General features: G+C 34.5%; 1 protein-coding gene across 1 annotated transcript in view; it reads left to right on the top strand.

Moving 5' to 3' along the window:
* Positions 1 to 24,612, top strand: part of LAMA2 (laminin subunit alpha 2) — a 627,718-nt gene that overhangs the window by 346,772 nt on the left and 256,334 nt on the right. The window contains exons 13-14 of the mRNA XM_061207556.1: positions 16,134 to 16,235; positions 17,639 to 17,850. Coding sequence (XP_061063539.1) covers positions 16,134 to 16,235; positions 17,639 to 17,850 — 314 coding nt within the window. The remainder of the gene's footprint in view (positions 1 to 16,133; positions 16,236 to 17,638; positions 17,851 to 24,612) is intronic.

Raw genomic sequence — 24,612 nt, 5'->3', positions numbered from 1 at the left:
TGAAGATTAAAAAATAAATAATAGCACTTTGTTAATTTTATATTCATAAACAGGGCCCATACTGATGGAATATTTTAAAAATCAGTCTCATGACAGACTAGACAGGCATACCATGTACACACATACTTTTCAGAAATTCTAAAACCAGAAAATGTTTAGTTTTCAGTCTCTGATCATGGTGTGGTCAAATATAAATTAAAAGTAATAAATTAATTAAAATCTTGAAACATGCTATAAAATAACTATCCTGCAAAAAGAAATTTAAATTGCAATTATATATAATCTAGAAAACAGTGTATGATAAAGCAAAAACTCAGATGATGCAAAAGCAGTATTCAGGGTAAATCTAAAGTTCTAAATGCTTTCATTATAAAATAAAAAGAGGAGGAAGAGGAAAATAAGGACAAAAAAATCAAACAGCAGCTCTCTCTCTCCACACTCTCTGGAGAACAATTATTTTATTCTGTTCATCTCTATATCTTTGAAATCTATTAATTTTTAAAATATAGATTATATATTCAATACATGTTTAGTGAATGAAATTTAAAAAAGAAATTTAACCAAAAAAAAAAAAAGTGCTATGCTATGCTCATAAAAATAATATGCAAAAGGATGGCAGAATTATAGCTCTAAAGAAAGGTCATTTAAGAAAAGCTAAGCTATAGAACAGTATACCTTTTGACTGGCAATAGCTAAACGTATCAAACTAGCCAGCGTGCTTAACCCATATGGGAGAAAACTAAGATCTAAGAGTTTTCCAGTTATCTATTGCTGAGTGACAAACCACCTCAAAATTAGTAGTGTAAAACAGCTATTTTAATATGTTCACAAATTTTGCAGGTAAGGAATTTGAACAGAGTATTGCGGGGATGGCTACTCTTTGCTCAATAATATCTTGGGGCTCAGGCGGGCAGACTTGAATGGTTGTGAGTGAATTGAACCATTGGAAGCTTCTTCACATACATGGCTATTGCCTGGAATGCAATAGCTCAAAGGCTGAACTCACCTGCGACAGACCAGGCATCCCACACATGACCAATATATGTAGTTTGGGCTTCCTCAAAGCATGGTGGCCTTAGGGTAGTAGGAACCTTCATGGCAGCTCAGAGTTCCAATAGAATATGTACCCAGAAAATAAGGAAAAAGCTTAATGATGATTTATGACCTTACCTCAGAAATCGCACACGATATTCCATTGGTCAAAGCCATCACAAACCCATTCAGATTCAAGAGAGAGGACAGATATCCCCATTGACTCTCACTGGGATGGGTGTCAAAGAATTTGTGACAGTATTTTAAAACAATTATAACAAAATAAAATAGAACAGAAAACATGTTGTCCTAAGCAAATAGTATCTATGGACACATGTAGAGATGCAGAACTGAAACCAAGTCCCAGAATCTCTGCCATTATTTACACTTTGGCTTTGGGCAGATCACATATCTTCTCTGGTACGATGTTTTCCTTATGATAAAATATGTGTTTGGGGGCTAAAAAGCATAAAAGCTCCTTTTATAGGTGAGGAAATAAATGAAGTCAGTTGATTTGTCATCAACTTCTTCATACATGATTACTTTCAGAAATACTGCTGTAGACTCTGAAACGATGGGAGGTTCTTCATGTTATCACACTTCTGCTTATTTATCATTGAATAAATGAGTGCTAAAATCAGACAGTGATGCATATAGGTTTTCTTTATTACCTACTTTTAGTGAATTTCTAAGAAATATCTAATATTTTAAAATTAAATCTATCACTTCCAAGAATTACATGAGTGGCCTAACTGATTTGATTTAGGAGAGAGATAAAGGTCCATATTTTTATGTCTCAGCACTTAGGGGATGGATTGATTCAAAGAGGTGTTTTCCTTCTTCTCCCTCAGTGGGAAGGGAAGTTGCTGTTAAATGGACCAGAAAGCTGATGAAGTTTTGCTGTTGCCATTTACAAAGTATATGAGGTACTACACATTTAATTGGAAATGTTTTATATTAGTCATTAGTAGCTGGAGATAGCCTTCTGTTTTAACTGATAATACAAGTCCCATGCTTTTCCACATACCAAAATATAAATGGTAGCTCAATGAGAAAAACTGATGAGGAGCCTAAAAATTAATGAGACATAAAAGCTTTGACTCTGACCTTGAGATGCAATTTGGTATTTATGATGTTAAATCACTTGCCTTCTTTTAAATAGAGAAACAGCTGGTCTGTGTGGGAGGGATGTTCAGTTATGACTGAGAAGAAAGAAATAACAGAGATGTTGAACGCTTTAGAAATAGTATATAAAATAAAGTATGTACTACAAAATTCAATGCAATATGCTAAAGTTCAAAGACTGCATAAATGTCCCCCCCCCCACAAAAAAGTATACAATTGCTATGCTGATGTGAAAGTGCATGAAGAAAATAAGTGTCCAAAGCTGCATAAATATTTGCACCCCATGTGTGTTTCATGTTGTGATTGATGGGGCTGCTTTTACGCGTCTTTTTGAACTCTTAGCAAAATGGAGTGTCCTAAGGGTCTGTCTGCCTTTGTATGGCAGAAACTCTGTTTTCTTAGAAAATAGTAAGGAACACTATTTGTACTCCCTTTGTTATAAAAGCGTACCTACAGTTTATGGGAATTGGGGGACTTAGTAGAAAAATCACAAATTTTCTCCTATATCTTACAAGAAATACTAAGCTTTATCTTAAAATTTTGGCTATTGTTCTTCCCTGACTTCTGGGGTTTTGTTTTTTGTTTTTGTTTTGAGTTAAGGAGTCCATAGTCTGACGTACTTTTAATATACGAGTGATGAAATTTGTAGATTCAGGTAGGTATATTTTAGTTTAATGATTTATCTACTTAAGATGAAAAGAAATGAGGGCAAGGCATATCTAAAATACTGTGTAATATATTTACTTGAATGCAATCATTTCTGCATATTAGAGTTTCACTATTGAAGCAAGAAGTCTGATGTATCAGATTTCTATTGTCATTTAGTCAGAGAATTTTAGAACTAAAGGTATCAAATAATAAAAATGTACATATATGTAGTCTCCAAAATATACTAATATTACTTCTTAGAAATCTCAAAATAATACAGTAAAATAGCAGGAAAGTCTTTGAAATTTGCACAGTAAAGATGATGATTTTAAAGCTCTTTTCAGATAAATATGTCATATAAGTATGACAGAAGTCATACTTCTGTGAAATACTCATGAGCTGAGACATCATGTCAGCTCTTTTCACTTCCATATTCAGAGTCTGGTTTTGGTTTTGTTCTTCAGAAACAAATATTTTTTAAATTACACATCTGGTTTGAGCAGGGCTAGCTAACACTCAGGTCTCCTGACTCCCTTTTCTTTGTATTTCCTCAGTATCACTATTCCAGAAACCCCTCTAAAAATATTTGCAAAGCATTCTTTATAAAATGCACTTTCTCCCTGGTTACCAGGGCCATTTTGCAGGTGCTTAAATCACAAATATTTGACCTTACTCAGATATCCCAGCTAGTGATGCTGATTCTATTAGCTATTTCATCTGATAAATTAAGAATAAATGATGTCAAAATAGTAACTGCCATGTATTTTGGGGTTAACTCTTATTTTCCCTATTTCTACGTTACTTTTTATATATATATATATTATATATGCATATATATAATTTTTCGCATTTTATGTAAATGGTAGTATGACATACATATTATAAAAGCACATTATAGTTTTTATTTAATGTGATGAAAATAATTCCATATTAAGGGATAAAGATTTTTCTCCTCCATGTATAGAAATATATATATATACTTATATATATAACTTTTGGTTAACTTTATTTTGTTGAATAGATGCACCCAAATTCATTCAGCAGTCATAAAAGAGGTTAAACTTTGACTCTAGTGCTAGGTCGTGAGGTTCAAGTCCTGGTTTCACCACCTACCAACTTTATAACCTTGAGCAAGTTATGTAATCACTCAATGCTTCAGTTTTCTCATCTTTAAAATAAATGTAACAATGATAACAATATGCCTATCTCATAAGGCTGTATGAATATTATTTTGAGGGTTAAATGACTTAATATATGTACAGCCACATTGCAGAATATTTGCCATCTCCATTATTATCATTATTAATATGTCTAATAATGATCACTGTTGATGGACATGGGTCTATCTTCAATGCTTTTCTAGTACAAACATTGTTGCAATGAATAATCACATGCTTAGCTATATCTTAAATGTGCAAGTATAACTGTTGGATAAATTTCCAGAATTAAAATTGCCATATCAAAGTGTATATGCATTTCTACTTTAGATATTACCAAATCGATCCCATAGATTTTATACATACACCACCAATGCATGAAAGTGCTTGTTTCCCTAAGTCCTTCACCAATAGAGTATGTTATCAAACTTTTGGATCTTTACCAATTCAATGAGTGAGCAATGGTATTTTAGCGAAGTTTTACTTTGTTTTCTTCTCATTATTAATGAAGATAATATATTTTCATGTTTAAGAAACAACAGTGTTTTCTTTTCTACACGAACACTTAGACTCAAATTAACAAACTTATTTTAAGCTTGCTCAATTCCCAGAATAATTATAAGAGAAAATGAGACTATGTTTGAATAAATTCAATATGCCTGGTATAGAACATGAAGAATAGGTTTTACATAGTTTCTCTCATGAATTATTTTACAAAGACCCTTCAAGGTAGGTATTTTCATTCTCTTTTAGACATAACACTATGTATACTATAGAATTAAATTAATTTGTCCAAAGTCACACAGTAAATGTAATGGAGAGTGAGTAAGTCTTATTCTGGAGCACAGGATCTTTGCATTATAGATACCATTCACACTGTGTGTGTGTGTGTGTGTGTGTGTGTGTGTGAGAGAGAGAGAGAGAGAGAGAGAGAGAGAGGGAGAGAGAGAGAGAGAAAGAGGGAGGATACAGAGGATACAGAGTCTTGAATTTAAAAAGGTACACATAAATCAAGGCTGCATCTTGATATTGCTAAATTAAAAATGTGACCTTGAACAATTTAACCTTTTGGAACCTTAATTTCCCCCTGTATATGATATGATATAATAATAATAATACTTATAAGATTTTTCAAGAGTAAATAAAATGATGCCAAAAGTGCTATTGAAATTCTAACGTTTTATATAAATGTTTGCTTGATTATATAAGGCTCAGTAATTGAGTCCCTTAATTTTTGAGACCTACTGTAATTTTATGTTATGCATATATTGCTTTAAAATGTGACAAATGTTTGTTTTCAAACTTAAAAATACCCAGACCATACTGATTTGTTGCAATGATGTGGTAATCAGAGAATCTTGCTCTGGATGGTTACAAACTTTTGGAGATTGTTTTACATAATAGCAACAAGAACAATGATAGCAGCTAACCTTTATTCAACACTTGTAAAGTGTCAAGCACTATTCTAGATTATTCAATTGAATTCTCACAACAACCCTATAAAGCATTTACTGTTGTATCGTATCCATGTTTCGGATGAAGATTTGAGACAAAGAGAGATTAAGTAATTTACTCTAGTCATAAGCAATTAGTAAGTGGCAGAGCTGACTATTTCTTCCCCACAAGTCTAGCTCCAGAACATGTTCTTTTTCCCCGCTATGCCATTCTGTCTTTGTGTATACAAGTAGTGTTCTCTTAATAAAATGTGTTGCTCTTTCCTATAAATTCTTTATCTCCAAAATCACAGAGCAGAAAGCAGATATATATAAAACTGATACTATCCTGGGGCTCTGCAATAGAAATTGCAGAGGGTTACCCTGATATTTAGTCACCAACTATAATAAAGTAGCTGTAAAACTTAGCATGGTGGAATTTCAAGTTGCCCAGTGATTTCAGATCTAGTCCAACCTTTCAGCTGATATAGGCATTCCTCCTCCATCATCCTGGACAGATGAAGCTCTATTCATATATCTTCAGGGATATGGATACCCTACAAGGTAGTTCACTCCATTTTCAACAGTTCTAGATATTAGAAGTTAATTTTTCCACATGACCAAACAATACTTTCTCCACACTTCCTTATATAGGCTCAATTTCTGTGCTACAAACAGAGCACATTTTTTTCCTATTATACATGCTAGAGCCTCAAACATTCGAGAAAACAATCATGTTTTCCCTAAGTTTTTTCTTTTTTAAGATTAAAGATTCCCATTACCTTTCTAAACCTTTTGCTCAGCTTTTAGAGCCATCAACATCCTGGTCATTCCTCTTTGAATGAACTCTAATTTGGCAACTACTCTCTTAAACGGTGATATCAAGAATGTGCTCTTACTGGCTGTGATTGCAGTTGGATTATTGCTTCCTTTAATCTGTATGCTAGATATCTTCTTAATACAGAGAGTGCATTGTTTGCCAATGTATCAGAATGTATTGAAAATGTGCATATGACTTATAAAATATGTATTAGTGGGTGCTGGAAATTGCGCTATTATCCTAGCATATAGAAGCTGGTGAAAAGTAATGGCATATAGTTGCTTCATGTGTGTAAATGTCTAAATGACTTAAATATTGATTTTTTTTCCTTCAACTTCAGATCAAACTTCCCAGTGCTAAAGGTTCCTTATTTTAAAACAAATGCATTTATAGTTTGCCAGTCAGCTGTACAGTAAGTTCCTGTGGTAAGCTCAAATCACCAAAAAGCTCAAATAGACATGTCTAGTTTGGTTTGTTTTTAGGACTGATAAAGATAATAATAGAGAGACCAATAAAGACCTACTTTAATAACAACTGCAAGTTATCTCATGGAGTAGTACAAATTTTCCAAGTTTTTTTAATGCCTTCTCCATCTATTCAGTATCATATATTGACATGATGTATGGTGTTGAATTTGATTAAAATTCAGCGGATATTTATGTACCATCTACTATCTGTGAGATACTTATGCAGAGTACCAGAGGGAAACATTAAAACATGAATAAGATCTGAATCCTGCCATCACTGTGACTCTTCCGGAAAACCTAAGATTTTAAAGTGCATTTAGAATCATGAAATAAATATTATTATGATTAGATTTTTGTGTGAAGTGTGTATATATTTAATTTTGAAAATATATTAGAACAGTATAACTTACAATATTTTTTACTTATATACTATATGCTAGGTGCCAGGTGAGGAATTTACCTTGTATTTTCTCATTTCATCCTCAGAACAAAATTCTGAGGTAGGTGTAATTCAGCTCATTTTAGTGAAAATTAACTGAGACTCTGAAGGCATAAATAACTTTCCCAAGGGCCATACAGCAATTTAAAGGCAGAACCAGGATCCGAAATTAGGTCCGGAAAATCTCCAGGAATGGGTTTGATCTTTGGTGTGATTTATATCTGACCCCTATATTAATAGACATCAGATAACTAACAAAGCCCTTTATCTGTTCATTCTGGAAGAAGATACTTAAATATATTTTATTAGCCTGTTGATTCTCCTCTAGGGTGTGACTTAGTTTCCATTGCACATTTGGGAGTGTTTTCTTCTAAAATTCATAATCAGCTTCTACTGCTGTAATAAAGAATCACCTGCAGAGTTCACAAATGAGGAAAGAAAGAAAAGAGAATAGTGGTAGACCAATTTAGCATCAAATCAGAATAGTATTCCAAGATGTGTTCTGGCTTCTGCTTTTGAGGGAGATAAGTTGACTGCTGTTTCAAAATAACCTCTATTTAAATAATGTAACCTAAAATTAATTGAGCTTATTTAAACATACAGCAGTTCCAACCATATTTAGTGTTGCTAAAGATATAAACTGTTAGAATTGCCTATGGGCAAGAGGAAAGCTCTGTTTATTACACTCTTGTTGCTACTTTTGCAATGTGAGGGGAAAAGGCTATACAATAGCCATATACTATCCAAAGTAATGAATATACTTATAAGACAAAATACTTAAGCAGTAAGAGAAAGATTAACTAAAATTCTCATTCACGTAGAAAATAGCAATGCTGATAACTCTTTTTTACAGTGTTTTCATAAATTTCCCACAAGGGTTGTATATTTTGTTTTCATTAGTCATTTATGTGAAAATAGTAAGTCTGTTTCTATTTAACTTACTGGAACTTGGATTAAAATGGGTCCTGTTATTTTAATCAGATCAATGTTGTATATCATGAGGATATAGTTTTCTGTTTTCTTGGCATAGAACTTAAAGAAAAAAATTAAGCCCTAGTTAGTACGAAACTTATGTATATATAAAACCATAATTTATGGTTTATTTGATTAGATCAATGTTTAATAATATACTACATGTATTTTTTGTACTGAATATTTACTCATAAATTAATCCAACCCAAAGAAAGAGTACTAATGGAAGCTTCCATCCAAACATAAAAAGTAAACAGAAGACAAACAGCTGTTGCAAAAATCCTATTTTTGAGTCTGGGCTTGATAACAAAAAACAGTTTGGAGAATTTGGCTGCTACCATTTACTCGCATCTGTTGAGACTGTACTATTTCAACTCAATATTTGATCAGTGCATGTCACAAGGTAGCAAGTAGTTCTCTAAGTCAGAGAACTTAGAGAAAACACTAAATACTAATTTATGTATGGGATGTTGTACTTCTAAGTGCTTCGTCTTCTATGTAAAGTTTAGCAAATCTATTCATGAGATGTTTATATTTTTAAGTGCCCCCAGAAGGATCTAGGTGTTTGTAGAAAATACATGAAATAGAAAAAAATTAACCCATTCATTGTAATTTTTAAAAATTTGATCTGTCTACCTTTGGACTTCTTGTTATACGAGAACCGCTAATTGTCTGGTTTTCAGTTGCAACAGAAACATTCTTACCTGATCAAACCTTTATAATTCCATTTGCTTTGAATCATAACTGAGTATAGGGAAAGTATAATTGGGCCTCACTTTGTTACGCAGGAGACAGAAAGCTTATGCTGGAGATAGGTTGGCATTACTCAAGTGAATAAACAACTAATTTAACAGAAATTCATATGGGAATCTCATACTGACTTCTTAATTCCTCTAGATGTATCTCTCACAATTACTTTGTTTTCCCTCTGCCAACCAAAACGCTGTAATGAATATCTCTTGGCATTATTAATAAGAAACATTGTATATGAATACTAGCTAGGAGGTAGGTTGTGAGAATTTGGAAGAACATGGTGCAAGTTGGGAAGAATAAATATGCGTGAGTAGTTCCCTAAGCAGTTGGAGGACTGGGCTGCAAGGACACTGATTGATCAGTTCGTGAGTGTTACACTGAGGGAATGTCCCTGGTGGGCTGCCACAAAACTCTGTCCTTGGCCCTGATGCATTCACGATTTTAATCACTGCTTTGGATACATATGAACTTTAGATGATACAAAGTACAGAGGGATGCAGAATTATCTTATCGGGTTGGAAGTGGCCAAGTCTAAAAGAAAAAAAAAAAAATCAGAAGAAAGAGGAGAGAAGGAGATGGTGGGAGTGGGCGTAGGGTTTGAGGGAGATGTGTAAAAGGAAGGAAAGAAGGCAGAAAAAGCAAGCAGAGAGGAAGAAAAGAAAGGGAGTAAGGCAGGCAGAAAGTAAAATTCCTCGAGTTTTTTCTTTCTATCTCCTGGACTGCATAAAGTAGCCTCTTGCCTTCCAAAGCAACATTTCTAGAATGTATTGTCCCCGTTTGACACCCACAACTCCTAGTCCATTTTCTGTGCGTTAAAGATGATGTAACTTTTAAGATCTCCCGTGTAAATTCTGCCTGTTCTCTAATTCAACATCCTCTTGCATCGGTTCTATTCTAATTATCAAGTTCTGAAAGGAGAGAAACATGCACTTATCTCAATGTTATAAATGTACAGAAGAGCATAACAAAACCTGTAGTGGAATACTTTTTCTATTTTGAAAGAGAGCTTCATGAATAGATGCATTAATAAACACTTAAATGGGAGGATACCTTTTCAGAGTTTAACACTCTGGGGCTTTGGAATCTAGAAGGATGAATCGCCTGCCCTCTTTGTGATACTAAATTGAAATTGACAGCTCTGTTTCACTTATCCTGCTCAATATTACAAAGCCTTTTCCTCATTTGATTTTAGTATATCCCTTCTGAAATATTTGTTCTGGTAAGAAAAGCAAATATTAGGTTTCACACCCCATTTTGTGGAGTAAGAGTGATGGTGTTCTGACATCAGAGGACCAAATATCCCAGGCTTATTTTTCTGAGAAAAATTTCCTTGCAGATATATTGTCCTCCATAGATCATCCACCCTTCATCTCTCAATCCATACTTCTTAAATTGGGGGGGGGAAAAAAGAGAGGCTAGAACACACAAAACCTAATACTAAATGCTTTTGTAAAGCTTAGTTTTATGAATTAACTTTAGCCTTTTCCACTCATGAGGAAAAACTTTCCTGCCTCATTAGATCTTTAATGCAATGTGCTGCATGCACACTACATTATTAAGTGTGACATTAGGTTATATATTGCATAGTAACTATAATGTTACTTGCAGTCAAGCTGTTCCTTTCCCCTGAAGGTAGAATTAAAACAGGTATTCATGGGAAACAGCTGCTCGCATTGCTCTTTTCTTACTGCGGTGAGTTTGAGGATCAGGAGAGTGAAGGGCTTAGCACTGAACCATCTCCAGGAATGGATGGGTGCTGCTCCTTTGTCTTGCAGTGCCTTCGCAATTTGATATCTGAATCTCCCCAAAGGGAATTTTGCTTAATAGATAAGGGGAAAGATAAAAGCCTAGGTCTTTGGGGACTCTTATGGAATGAAATATTTTCATTAAATTCACTTTCTCTTTGTATTGAAAAGGAATATAATTTTCATCTCTGGTAGATATAGTCTAATCCATCCAGTAAATATAAGAAAGGCCCTGAAGCAAACTGGAATTGCACTTACTTCTACCTGTGGAAAAGCATATTTCTCTAGCCAATAGAACGATGACCGTTTAGTTCCTAAATAGCAGGAGAAAATAAAATGTTCTATTGCCTGTACATGCAGTGCTCTGTAAAATTAGAGAAATCAATATTGTCCCCAAAAAGGACTAATATGAAAACCTCAAATATAAAATTAGTAGAGTCTACAAAGTCCAAAATTGTGGAAAGTTAAAGTTATGCACAGTACACATAACTTACCAATGTCATGTGATGTATGGTTAGAATTCTTTAATGTTATTGGATGAGTTGGTTTATACAGAGCTCTACCTGTTCTTCAATCCTTTAGCTCTTTTACTAGTTGTGGTTGCCACTGACTTCTCAGTAGACTTTAAGAATATCACTGAAAGAACTTTTTTCCCTCAGTCTTCTGTCCAGCGGGACATCAGCCAGGCAAAGAAAGAAAAGCAGCATTTGAATGGTCAGAGAGCTGTAGGAATGAGAATTTCAGCAGGAAAATTACTTTAAGCACATATAAGTAGCAGAATGGATAGATACAGAGGCTAGATTGGGAGTTCTGAAACTTTTTCAATTTGTGGTATTCTTAGTGTCTCCATATTTTTCTCACAATGCCTTCTAGATCAACTGAAATATGCCGCAGTAGTTAGGGCTAAACAACTTAATAAATATTTGTAATTTAACAACTTAGCAGTCATTAAAAAATAATGCACATAAATTTAGACAATGTAATAATTTCTTTTCTTCATAAATTACCACAATTACTTACTAATGGGATCTTTCTTGCTGAGTAATATTCAAGTTCTCAAAACCGAGAATCAGATCAGACATTGCTGCCTTTATTTTCTGTTTCACATTGATTTTTGTACAATGCTTGTTTTTGTTTTTGTTTTTGTTTATCACAGCATCCACTGAAAACTTTGCTTAACAAAGATATGACATGGCTGAAAATGCAAGTAAACAAAAACATAGCTCAAAATTTTGAGAACATCCTCTAGAGGAATATAGCATTATCTGTTAAAATTGTGAACTACCTAGAGCTAGTTGTTTGTGTGGTGTCCAACCATTATATAGTATTGCTGTATTTCCTTCAAACATTTACAACATCCCACAGTGCCTTTGTGAGTTTACTGAAGTGCCCTGGGACATCTCTGCACAGATTTTGTGAACAGGGGGCTAGATAGATCCTACAGAGTATTGAAACTGCACAGAAACTTGAATGATATCATAGATCCCAGGGCCACTAGAGGTTCTTCATTAGGTAAGTGCAACAACAGAATTAATTGTTGATAACACTTTCCCCAAAAAAGAAGACTGAAGTCAGGGAATTGAACTCAAATGCTTGATGAGGACCTAGTGAGTGTGATGTAGCAATGGGAAGAGAAAGTTAGACAAGAAGCATTTCAAGGAATAGGATTGAGGCACTAATCTGATACAGAAAATAAAGTGAAAACAATATTATGTTGTACCTATGGTTTCCAAATTACAGTAGAGAAACAAAGCAATTGGCTTGACCCATGCTTCATGGAAGTTAAGAAAATAGTTGTTTCCTGGGACGACCCAGATAATAAGATTAACTTTGGGTATGTTGAGTGTGTGATACATTACTGAACAATCATTCAGTACAGAACTGTTACAGGCTGAATTGTTCCCCAAAATTGTATGTTGAAGTCCTAACTCCCAGAACCTCAAAATGTGACTGTATTTGGAGAAAGGATCTTTTATTCCAATTAATTAATTAAGTTAAAATGGGGTTCTTAGTGTGGTCCCTAATCCACTATGACTGTTGTCCTTATAAGAAGAGGAAATTAGGACAGAGAAACACAGAAGGAAGACCATGGAAGAACACAGGAAAAAGATGACCATCTATAATACAAGCCAAGGTGAGAGGCCTAAGAAAAACCAACCCTGCTGACATCTTGATCTCAGATTTCTGTTGTTTACCCAGTCACTGGTCCTTTGTTATGACACCAGGAACAAATTAATACAGGGACATGGGACAGGATAGAAGATACAGATTGAGAAACCAGGTATGAACATAGTTCAATCCATGAGCGAGGAATGGAAAGTCAATAAGAAAGGATAACCAAAAGAGAGTAAGAGTCTTGGAGACATCCATACACTGAGTATAGAATAAAAGAAAAATGTATCTATCACAGAGACAGAAGTATGACCTCTGTCGTACTCCAGGGGAAGAAGTATCAGAAAAGTTTAATGTAGTAGAAGACCAAGGGGTCAAGAATCTTAAGAATTATCACGTGACACATAGAACTGGACAAAAGCCCATTAGTGGTTGCTAGATAAAGCTGATAAATGACCTTTCAAGAAACACTTTTAGTGAAGTACTAAGGGTGGAAAGCAGGCTGCAGCTTGATAAAATAAAAAAAGTGTGGATGGGTAGAAATAAAGAAAATGAGTGTAATACCGCATATCTTAGAGTTTGACAGCAAAACTAACAAATAACCAGAGATTATAGCTAGAGGAGACAACAAAGTTAATTGATGACTTGCAGCCCTGTGCACATTTGATTTGATGGAGAGAGTGAAGATTGGGATACTGAAGGAATTATAGGAGAGTGGAGAAGCAAGCATGTGGAGGAGCCAAGTAAAAATGGTATTTGGAATATGGAGCAGTACATTGATGGAGAAGAGACAGAATTCTTCATCCAAGCCATATATGAAAGGACAACTTATATTCTGAGTATTCGCAAAGCTTTTTCCCCCCAAAAACAATGTTCCTCAGAAAAGAAGTTGTTATCTTATAATTGAATCATTACAAAGACCCTACAATGGTATGTACTCTTTGGGGAAGACACATTAGCTGGAAACACCACCAGGAAGTGCTTGGTCTTATTGCTCATGAAGAGATTGCTTTATGGAGTTGAAGGAAAAATAGAGGCAAAGGAGTTTAACAGAGAATAAGTAATTATTCCTAGGAAGTACAATCTCTAAATTGAAGGATGATATCTTAAACAGTCTTTTAAAAAATTACCTAAGTACTTGACTAAGTAGTTTTATAGAGGTGATCATAAATACACACCTTAGGGTGAATGAAGTAGACAATGATTTTAATATTATAGAAATGAACACTTGTGGTTTGGGGAAAAAACATCTGGTAACAGTATCATGCATCTATTTAAAATTTCCTGTTTTTCACAACTTAGGTGGAAGCAAAATAGATTCACTCATGAAAATTGTTAGATGATTCAAAAACTGGTTCTAATGTTGCCAAAGCATGGGTATCAAATATGCATGAAAGAGTTTGGAAAAAAGTTGTTTTATGAAATGTGAATGAGAGACCAATTTTTCATTATTATTATTACTACTATTGTTATGAGCCCTCAGGAAAATAGGTTGAATTAATTCTACTCCTTAGTTCATGTTTTATATTATCATTGACCCGCAAAAGGCCCCTCTCTTTTTCTATGTAGTTATTTGTTCTTTTTTCCCCGTTTCCACCCTCATTACTCTCCCATATTATATTATCTCATATACTATATGACTTGATTATAAGCAGGTATGGAAAATACATTGACAAATCAAATATTGTAACAGATCAAACATTTTTGTATTTCATCTTAAATCTTAACATGTGGGATACTCAAATTACACACACTTTGGCTCTTTTTATTGGCAAAGTGGGAATTACCTTTAATTCTAAGTTTCTCAAATTGATTTAAGAAATTAAGAATTAATTTACATTGGTCTTTTTTTTTTTTTTTGGAGAAACATATTCCAGAAGAATAATAACATGTAATCCACATTTTAAGTAATCAAAATACATTTGGAAACTCAAAAGTTTGCGACATTATGAATCTATGTCCCAATGTCCTTCCCAAACTCAATCCCTACCTCCTACTAAATATTTTTATTAATTTAGGAAATTCTGAATAGTTAAGTTCTCTTTGAAATATATGAAACATTCTTTCTGCTGCCTTTCTAGACTGCTGTCATTGAGAAAATGTCTGGCTGATTTTGAACAAGCATGCTATGTGAAATTTTGGAAGCTTATCTTAATAGAACCAAAAACCCTTTACATAGATTCACCCCTCATTACTCACAGTAATGCCAAGGGCTATAGTCCAGAGAGATATTTATTATTTTATATATGAAAAGACATTAGAATAGGGCTATTTCTCAGTGGAGCAGGGGAATAAAAGTTTTCTGAATTTTAGTTCCTTATAGAGCTCCCTGTAATGAGCTCTTAGAAGACATTAAGGAGCTGCAATTTAAAAACCCTGTTTCATCAGCCATGGCGAGCTATGTTCCATTCCCTATGGAACAACTCTGAGAGGAATCCGGGTTCCTCCTCCTCAATCCAGAGCATCATCGGTAATTGCTTTGTGGTCAGGGTCTGCTGTGAGAGGCCACAAAGAGCCTAGGGCTGCGAAGCTGGGTCTGTTTGTCAGCATGGAGGAAACTGCAGAATACAAATCATCAGCTTTGTTTTATGAGTGTCTATTTACAATGCTGGGGTGGAATTTTTTAAAAAGCACTGCAGCATTTGCATCAAGTCTGTCACTCAAGCTCCAATGTTGATTCCTGTCCTGTAAATGATCTTGCTTTCCTATTTTTTTATCCTTTCTACAAGGTTACTGTCAATGTCAGAGGATGTAAACCTCAAGCATACATTGTATGGGGCTCGGCATGCATGTTGGAAGGAAAGAAGTTTGTTTAACGAAAAGGGATAACAGCATTCATTCAAACTAAGCATATTTGATTGCACAGGGGAAAGTGTATCTTCTTTGGGAGTTTTGATTGACTTTTATCATGATATAAAATTTGCTGCTACACATCTTTTTCTTTGACCAACAACATTTCCCAGCTTAGCTTATAGTCTAGGTAAAGTGCCTGTGAAATGGAGCGATGTCTTTGCTGAAAGCATTCAGACCCACAGAAAGTGAGTGACCCTCAGGGATGGGTAGAAATCTCCCAATTTTAACAAAGATCCTTCTCTGTTTGGGAATTTTAAAGCTCAAGCTACACACTAGGAGAATGACAGGAGGGGCTGTGTTTGGTTCCCTGGGACTTAACCTATTTTAGCAAGCCTGCAATACCAGGGAAAATAATACATGAATTTATATTTGTGTCAGGCTTGCTGTTGATAGGTAAGGTTCGTATAAAGGTTACTCCTAAAGAAATGTCTGTCATTCTCACTCTGCACGCTCATGATTTCTGCTTCTTCCAAATCCTGCCCTCTAGAACAATGTAATAATTTTAAAATAATAAGTAAAACATGATTGAATGACCCATCTCCAGTCCTGTAATGATTACGCATCTCCTCTCTTGTAGCTCACAGCAGTTGGAGGACAATTGACATTTACTGTATCATACGACCTCGAAGAAGAGGAGGAAGATACAGAACACATACTCCAGCTTATGATTATCTTAGAGGTAGAGTATGGAAAGTGTCATTTATATTTAACTGCTTTACACTCTTATGTTATTTGAGGTTATTCCTTACTTGGCTAGTTTAACATTAATTTACATACTACTAGAGAAAAATATCATATTTTGGGAATTTTCTTATGCCAGTCTTATGTTTCACTCTGAGACGTAGCTAAAAGAAGACTGAGCATAGGCATTGGGTTCCAATGGTAAATGGGAGTTTTAGAGCAGATTTGGAATTTAAATTTAAAACTTAATGACCATTTTCCCAAGAATATAAGGATACTGAAAGTATTTAGGCAAATGGCTGATTTACATAGTTGTACTTTTTCCATCTCTCCTTGCTTCCAAGTAGATTTTATTGTTTATTTCTTTGTTTATATTAGGTAGAAGTAAATGGAAAAGGAAACATTTATTTAGGTACAGTTAAATCGAATTCAAAACTCCTAATTTAGGTAAGAAAAATATAGGAGAAACTGCTTTCGGGATTTGGAGGGCCATAGGCAGTTCCCAAATGCTAGAAGGCTAAAGTTATCACAAAGGCTGTCTTCCATCCTTTCTCATACTCTTCCTTTCACATAATACATGCCCTCCTCCCCTCAACTCACACAAAAGCACACATTTCATGCATATTTATGAGTCCAAATGGATCTATGTTGATTTAGCACAAGGCTCTGTTGTTTTTTGTCTTGAAACTTTCATGCATTAGAATCAATAAAAAAAATTCTTTCCCCAAAATGAATGTTCCCAGTATTAGATGAAGTGATCTGGGTGATATATATCATTACATATGTATGTGTATGAAGCTAGAAGTATGTCATGGAATTCCTTTGAGATAAAAGGGATTCTCTAAATGTAAAATGTTGAGAAGTTACATATTATTAATACGAATGAACTAAGATAAAATGTTAACCCAAATGGTAATGATGCCATTATCCTACTGTGAACATTAAACTGCAGGTTTTTTTCTTGTTTGTTTGGGTTTTTTTCCCCAGATAGAAGAGTCCTTTAAAACAGTAGCTTCATACACTGTTCTAAGTTTTCTTCCCTATTTTCCTATACAACCCACATTCACCATAAAATAGTATATTTGAAATATGCAGTTTTTGTACAGTTCTGTAAAACTGAGACATTTGTAATCACATATATCTATGAGTTAGTTGCCAGGTATTTATTATTTTAGTTAATGGGGGAAGCAAAGTCATGCATAACCAGGAAGCTTATACTTTGTGATGCATCTGGTTAAGGCTAATATTTAAATTATTTTCTCTGCCTTTTATACATACTAGAAATATGCTGACTGACAGGGGAAGCTAACCTGAAATTAAAAACCTACTGAGGATAATCCACAGAGAAGAGAATCCCTTTTTTCACAGTTTTACCCTTTTATACTTTCTTTTTCTCTTTAGGGAAATGACTTGAGAATCAGCACAGCCCACGATGAGGTATATCTGCAACCATCTGAAGAACATATTAATGTGTTGTCACTTAAAGAAGATTTATTTACCATACATGGCACAAATTTCCCAGTCAGTAGGAAAGAGTTTATGACCGTGCTTGCGAATTTAAAGAGAGTCCTTATACAAATCACATACAGCCTTGGGATGGATGCCATCTTCAGGTAAACTCAAGAACTGCATCTCCCAGTGTTCACACATTTACCTTGGGGCAAACACGCATGTGCTGAGTGACTGAAGATCCCTAAGGTTTGCTGTCTTCAAATAGTAGATAAGAACGGAGCACTGGTTTTCTGAAAAGTGTTTCTATTAAGCTTTAAAATTTTACATACCCAAGATGAATTTGTCTTAGTCCTTTTAGTATTGATGATTCTTTCTCAATTCTGCCAGAGCATGCAATAAGAATGATTCCCATACTGAGAAATGCTGTACTGGAAAAGAGTCTCCTTTATGATGACTCAGATAGTGGAAAACTAAAGTGATACAATTCCAGGATACCCGTATTCAGAAAGTGGTTTGTAAAATATTTTCTTCCATCAATTAATTCAGTCGTCTCTGACTTAATAGTATATAGTTTATGATGAGAAATATAAGCACCTTCATTTAAGTAACTACAAGTTTTTTTTAAAAAAATACTGTAATACTGTAATGGCTGCATGATATAAAGGAAAGTATGAGCTTTGGAGGTAACCTGACTAGGAATTAAATTAGCTCTATTGCTTATTATATGTGTGACCTTTGGCAAGTGGTTGGTCCTTGTGGAAACTTGATTTCTTCAAATGTGAAGTGGAGAAAATAGTGCCTACCTTTCAGGGTCGTTGTGAAAATTATATGTGATAATTATGTAAAGTGCTCTTTACCTAGAACACTTTCAAAGGATTATTCCTTTCTGTTCTCCATTTTTTTTCCTTAAAGAGAGAGCTCCCTGACTTGAACCAAACATCCATAAGGGGCTGACTGTAGGCTGCTGTGCTTTCCATTTTTAAAACAATGATATATTTTTCTGACAAAATTTTAGCTTTGTGTCTGAATGAGCTCTTTTCCTTTCTCCTTTTCTACTCTAATAGTAAATAACACAAGCTCTCGTGGCAATTTTGTCCTAAATCAGGTTAAGTTAGATGACCAAATGTGACCCCAAACCGACAACTTGGCATACCCATAATCAAAGCAATGTCTCCAATACTGATTTACCTGCAAAAGGGTTTTTTTTTGTTACTGATGCTCCCCTACCTCCTTCATTTGCTTGCATGGCCTAGTTTGTCTTTCATTTGTAGTATTTTAACTAAGTGTAATCATCATTACCATCTCCCAAAGGAGAGTATCGCAGATTCATAAACAGAACCACTGCCAAACAATGTACCTCTTCTGCATAGTCAATTCTGCTAGAAGCTGGGTTAAAATGCCATGAAGATGAGAAGCAGCACTTAGGAATTAATTATGTTTTTTCACATTTAGTAAATAGAGATTGCCACGATGTTTAAAGAGTACAATGAGATGAGTCCTCTGGATTTCAAAATAAGTGACAAGGAAATTGACAAAAAGTGGCTGGGGGACTTATTTATTTTTGCCAGCATTGTTTCTCAGACTAGTTAATCCAAAGACATGAATCCCCCTGATTCATGTCAGATAATTTTAGTGTCTACCCATCTTAAAATCACTAGTTTCATTTGAGCCTGCTGAGGTTTTCCCATACACGAACAACGTGTTCACAGAGTGTGGCTATGGGATCTGACACAGGAACTAATCCAAGTAGGTGATGCTTTCTGCAGCCTACATTTTGTAAGGCACTGTGGTTCAAGAAGTGAAAGCCATATCATATTTGAAACTCCTACCCACTTCAGGTGAGCCGAAAGTCAGCATGAATCCCGAGTCAGTACGCTTGTTGTATTTTATTTATCTCTGATCTACTAGTAGATTGAGTCATATTTGTAAAACATCATTTGAATTGATTTCAACTTGTCTTGCACAGTAGGCTTCCAACTTGGTATACAGCTTGTGTGCAAGCACAAGTAAATTGAAGCTATCTCAACAGAAATTCATGTTTAGAATTACTTAAGGAAGATTTATTTCCAGGGTAGTTCTCTCAGCAAATGGGCTTACGTTCCTCCCGTTATGGAGGAACTGGAATTGAATAGTGGAGGGAGAAGTGGGCTGCAGGTCAGGATTTTGACTTCTGTTTTCAACTTAGCTATTTAATAGTTGTAAACATAAGTGTCATTTTGACCTCTTTGGATTCAATCACCTCATCTGTAAAATAAGGATGAGGACAATTGCTTGCCAACGTCAGAAAGTCACTATGAGAATGGAATTAGAGGACTGCAAAAGCATTTTGCTAATGGCAAATCAGCACACAAATCCGAAGCATATCTATCTGACCTGCATCATTCCAGGGAATACCATTTTTTCCAAGGACCGTTAAGACTTGGAGACATCTAGAATAAAGCATGGACTGATATTTCTAAAATTGAGACCATTTTTGCTGTCATTCTTTTCGACAATGCTGAGAGGCCCATACGATAAAACTAATTGATTTCCTTCTCATTGTCCTCATTGATAAGATGAAGATAAAAATGGAAAATTTTTCATTCTTCCTTTAAGAATGTAAGGGAAATCAACTTAACCTAACTGTGTATCTTTCTCCTTTAAATTCACCAAACCTTATTTTTAGTAGCATCCTTGATATTTAACTTGATATTTTTTCTTATACCCTACAGTAGACATTAGTACAGTTCATCAAATTTTTAATCTCCTCCTTTTGGAATATTGCATTTCCTTTGAGGGTAGATGTGGTCATAGGACTTGGTTTGGCCAATGAAATGTGAGCTGAAATGATGTATTATTCCTCTCCTCCTCCCCCCAAACCCTGGAAAAGCATTGAATTGCCCGTTTGAGACTCTATGGAGCTTACTTAGCTGCCAGAAGATCAAAACAGCCTGAAATATTGACAGCACACATAGGTCAGCTACCCGGAATAGTTACCCGGACCTGTAGAGGATTTCACATGAGTAAATTTTGTTTTCTGTTAAGCCACTGAGAATTTGGAGTTGTCTGTTACCACAGCATAACTGAGCCCATTATGACTTTATTGTGATACAACCCATGTGTCTTTATTGCTTGAAAAGAAATATGAAATTTTTCCAAGGCAAGATGTTTTCACATGACTTTTAATAGTAAATTTTTTGGTATGGGTATCAAAAATATTACGCAGAATTTATGTAATAAATAATCTAGAAAAATCCTTAGAAACAAAGGAGTGTTTTGAGGCTTGTAGAAATAGTGTTGATAGTATACTTCTACCTTTTGAAATTAATGATACAGGTAATCGCATTTTGAAGAAATTATTATGATGAGGGCTCTCAGGCTCTTAAAAAGATTTATGTAACTTGCTCTTGGGAAGAGGTTCAGCCAGGGTTTATGCCCACATGTGTTTTCTCCCCATTATCTTTGACTACCTCCCAAATCTATTCTGTAACTTTGGATTCATTCAGTCTGCCAGCATTTACTGAGTGCCTTCCCTGTGTATTTGAGTCGCAGCTCTCTCTTCTGTAAAATGACAAAAAGAATACCTAACTTTCAAGATTGAATGCTAAGGTGAGAAAATGATGTATCCAAAACGTCTGACCTGCTATCTAGTATATGTTGGGAGGCAATGTCGAGTAACAGGCTAACCATTGAGTTTGGGTTTGAGTCTGTGCTGCACCATTTGCTAATGGTATTATAGTGACAAGGCACTTTACTTCTCTGAGCTTCAGGTTCTGCCTTTGTAAATGTGGACAAAAACATGATTACCACATTAGTTTCATTGATATTTAAAGGAGCTATGTCTCAAGTTCCCATGATAGTGCACAGAAGACACTCAGTACACAGTAATTATTATGTGATAGTTCTAGGCTAAGGAAAGAGGATACAAAGATGGATAAAGGATCATTGAATTCAAAGAAGGCATAGTCGAGTATGAAAGGCAGACATGTAGTAACGTTTATGGTAGTATAATAAAGAGTGCAATGGAAGTGTGCATAGAGCATCCTGGTGGAACTAGGGAGGAAGAGATGAATTCTCATATTAGCATTTAATATATTTTTGATGAATGGCTGCAACAATAGCAGATTCTGTCAGTTATTTTCCTTACTTGGTGTGGGATTGAAAATGTTTGGAGAAAATGTCTAGCTCGTTTCCAGATGGCCCACTCAGACATTGAATGAACCAGTGAATGATTCTGTTGCCTTTTTAGGAATGAGGTAAAAATGATCAGGCTTCACTAATTGAGTAGTACTTTGTGGAACTTCCACAGGACAGAGGCTAAAGGAAGTTCTAAGTCATCATCTTATGTTTTGTCAAAAATGAAATAGAACAAAGCACCTGAACTGCGATAAAATCTTTATCTATGGTGACCAACCTGAAGTAACATTTGTTTAAGTAGAATTAAATAGATATCTTCTATATAAAAAAGGTGAATTAAAAATAATTATTTAAACGAGTTTTAAGATCAAATGTCCTGTTGTTTAAAGAATAGTTTGGGTTTTTTTCTTTTTTGTGTGTGAAGCATGACATAGCTAACTCTGGTGGAAAATATAGGAAAACAAAAATATTAAGAACAATCTTTAAGACAGTTCCAGGACAGTGTTTCTTATATGATTCCAATATTTTCAATACTAGCTTATATAATTATGTCTTTTCTCTTCATCCATCATCTTATCTGTATTTCCCACTCATAATAATAAAGAGGAATAACCAGCTAAAACATTTGATTTAGTTGACAAATCTTTGACAGTTCATGCATCTCCAAACTTTAGTATTTTATTACTACCAGCATTATGTATTTAAATGAATGCAGCCTGTATCAAGAAAATAAAATGACCATATTGAAGGGAGAAAAAGAATAAACTGCAGTCTTCTTCATGAGTAACACTAAAAACTGTTAAACACATTAAAATCCCATTTAACAAATAGAACCTAATGAACACTGGGACTGCTCAGTGAATACTAATGTAGAATATTGCTGGGAAAGATGTTTGAGTGTTGAAATTTCTCATAGCTCAAAATGGTTACATAGATTAAGGAGAGGAACATCTGTTGTTTCAAAAGACAAATGAAGGTTGGCAGTTCATTGAAAATATTTTTCTTTTTGTTTTGTTCTATTTTAAATTGTTTCTTAAAGCAGTCAATTACTCATTTTTCTATTTTAAAACATTCCAGTACTCTTTCTTTATGTTTTGCTCATTAATTTTATGTTGAAAATCCTGGGATTATATCTATATACAATTGACCAGGCTGCTGTCTAGTAAGTTGTGATAGTCTTTTGTATGATAATCAACTGGTATAGTAATCATGAAATCATCTAATTCTGAAATTAAAGTGATCAGAAATACAAGTTTGTCATGTGACAGTCCATTAATTGCAGGCAATTAGATGTCACAGTAAATTCAGATGAGTTCTGGCCTCTGGCCTCAAGTCCTAATGCTAGCAGTTTTCAATTTATTTTCTTTGTTAGATAAAACAAGTAAGTTTTCTTCTACTTATCTGATTTTATTCATCTGAAATGTGGATCCTGGCTTCAGTGTATCATTTGTTATGGAGTATGTTACACATTGTTTGTAATATAACTACATTCCATTCATCTATGCATTTATTTATTCATTTATGTATGTATTTGGTCTTGTATCCATCCGTTTATCCATCTATCTGTTCATCTACCCAGTATCTGTCTATCCTTCTATCCATCCAGAGATTCATCCATCCAACAAAAATGTGTTGAGCATGTATTGACGTGATCAGGCTAGGTAGAGAGATGACACAACAGGGTCTCTGTTCTTAAGGAGTACTCATAAACTCATGTTAGCATAAACAAGTACTATCCTTATTTTAGTAACTCTTCCAAACCTTATATTGTGTTAAAAATTGCCAGATCTAGGAATTTCACTCCTAGTTATATACCCCAAAGAATTAAAAACAGGCACTCAAAAATAGTTGTATACAAATGTTTATAGCAATATATTTACAATAGCCAAAAAGTAGAAATAGCCAACCATCCATGAACAGATGAATGGAATAAGAAAATGTGGTATATTCATGCAATAGAATATTACTCATCCATAAAAATGAATGAAATACTGATATGTGTTATAACATGGATGAACCTTGAAAACATTGTGCTAACAGAGAGAAGCCAGACACAAAAGGTCATGTATTATATATTGTCCATTTGTATTAAATATCCAGAATAGGTAAATCCATGGAAACAGAAGCAGATTCTCAGTTGCCAGAGGTTGGGGGGACAGTGGACTAGGGTGTGACTGCTTGATAGATACAGGGTTTTATTGTGGAGGGGGCAGGGGGCTAATGAAAATGTTTGGAACTAGATAGAGATGGTGGTTGTACAACACTGTGAATCTATTAAATGACACTTTAAAGTGGTTAGTTTATGTTATGTGAATTTCACCTCAATTAAAACAATATTGCCAGTGACACTTCATATACAAGTTCATTTGGTGTAAAAAATTGCCATTTGAAAATTTTTTTCAATCTCTATGTAACCTGAACACTGTAAAACAGTGATTTTTAATGCTTGTAGGATTAAGAAAATCGGGGTAAAAACAATAAAGATTTTAGAAACTTGTTGCTGAAAAGCTTAGGACTTGGTTAAAGGTTGTCACTTCTGAAGACACATTTAATGAGCTGATTAACTTTGTTCTCTGGCTTGATTACAACATAGATTCTCAAACTGGCAAGCTCAAACTGGCAAGCTCTCAAACTGGCAAGCTCTCTAATTGTGAATTGCCAAACAATAAAAATCTACCACCACTCTTAAGAAAGCAACTAAAAATGCATACCCTAGCAAGAATCAGTTACATCTTTTTTATGGTTAAATAATGGCATATTATGTATTATGGAGATCTGTCAATCATTTTAAAAAACAATAATTATCA

Source organism: Eubalaena glacialis, chromosome 12, assembly GCF_028564815.1.
Source record: "Eubalaena glacialis isolate mEubGla1 chromosome 12, mEubGla1.1.hap2.+ XY, whole genome shotgun sequence".
Lineage (NCBI taxonomy): Eukaryota > Metazoa > Chordata > Mammalia > Artiodactyla > Balaenidae > Eubalaena > Eubalaena glacialis.
This window is presented reverse-complemented; position numbering and strand designations above follow the sequence as displayed.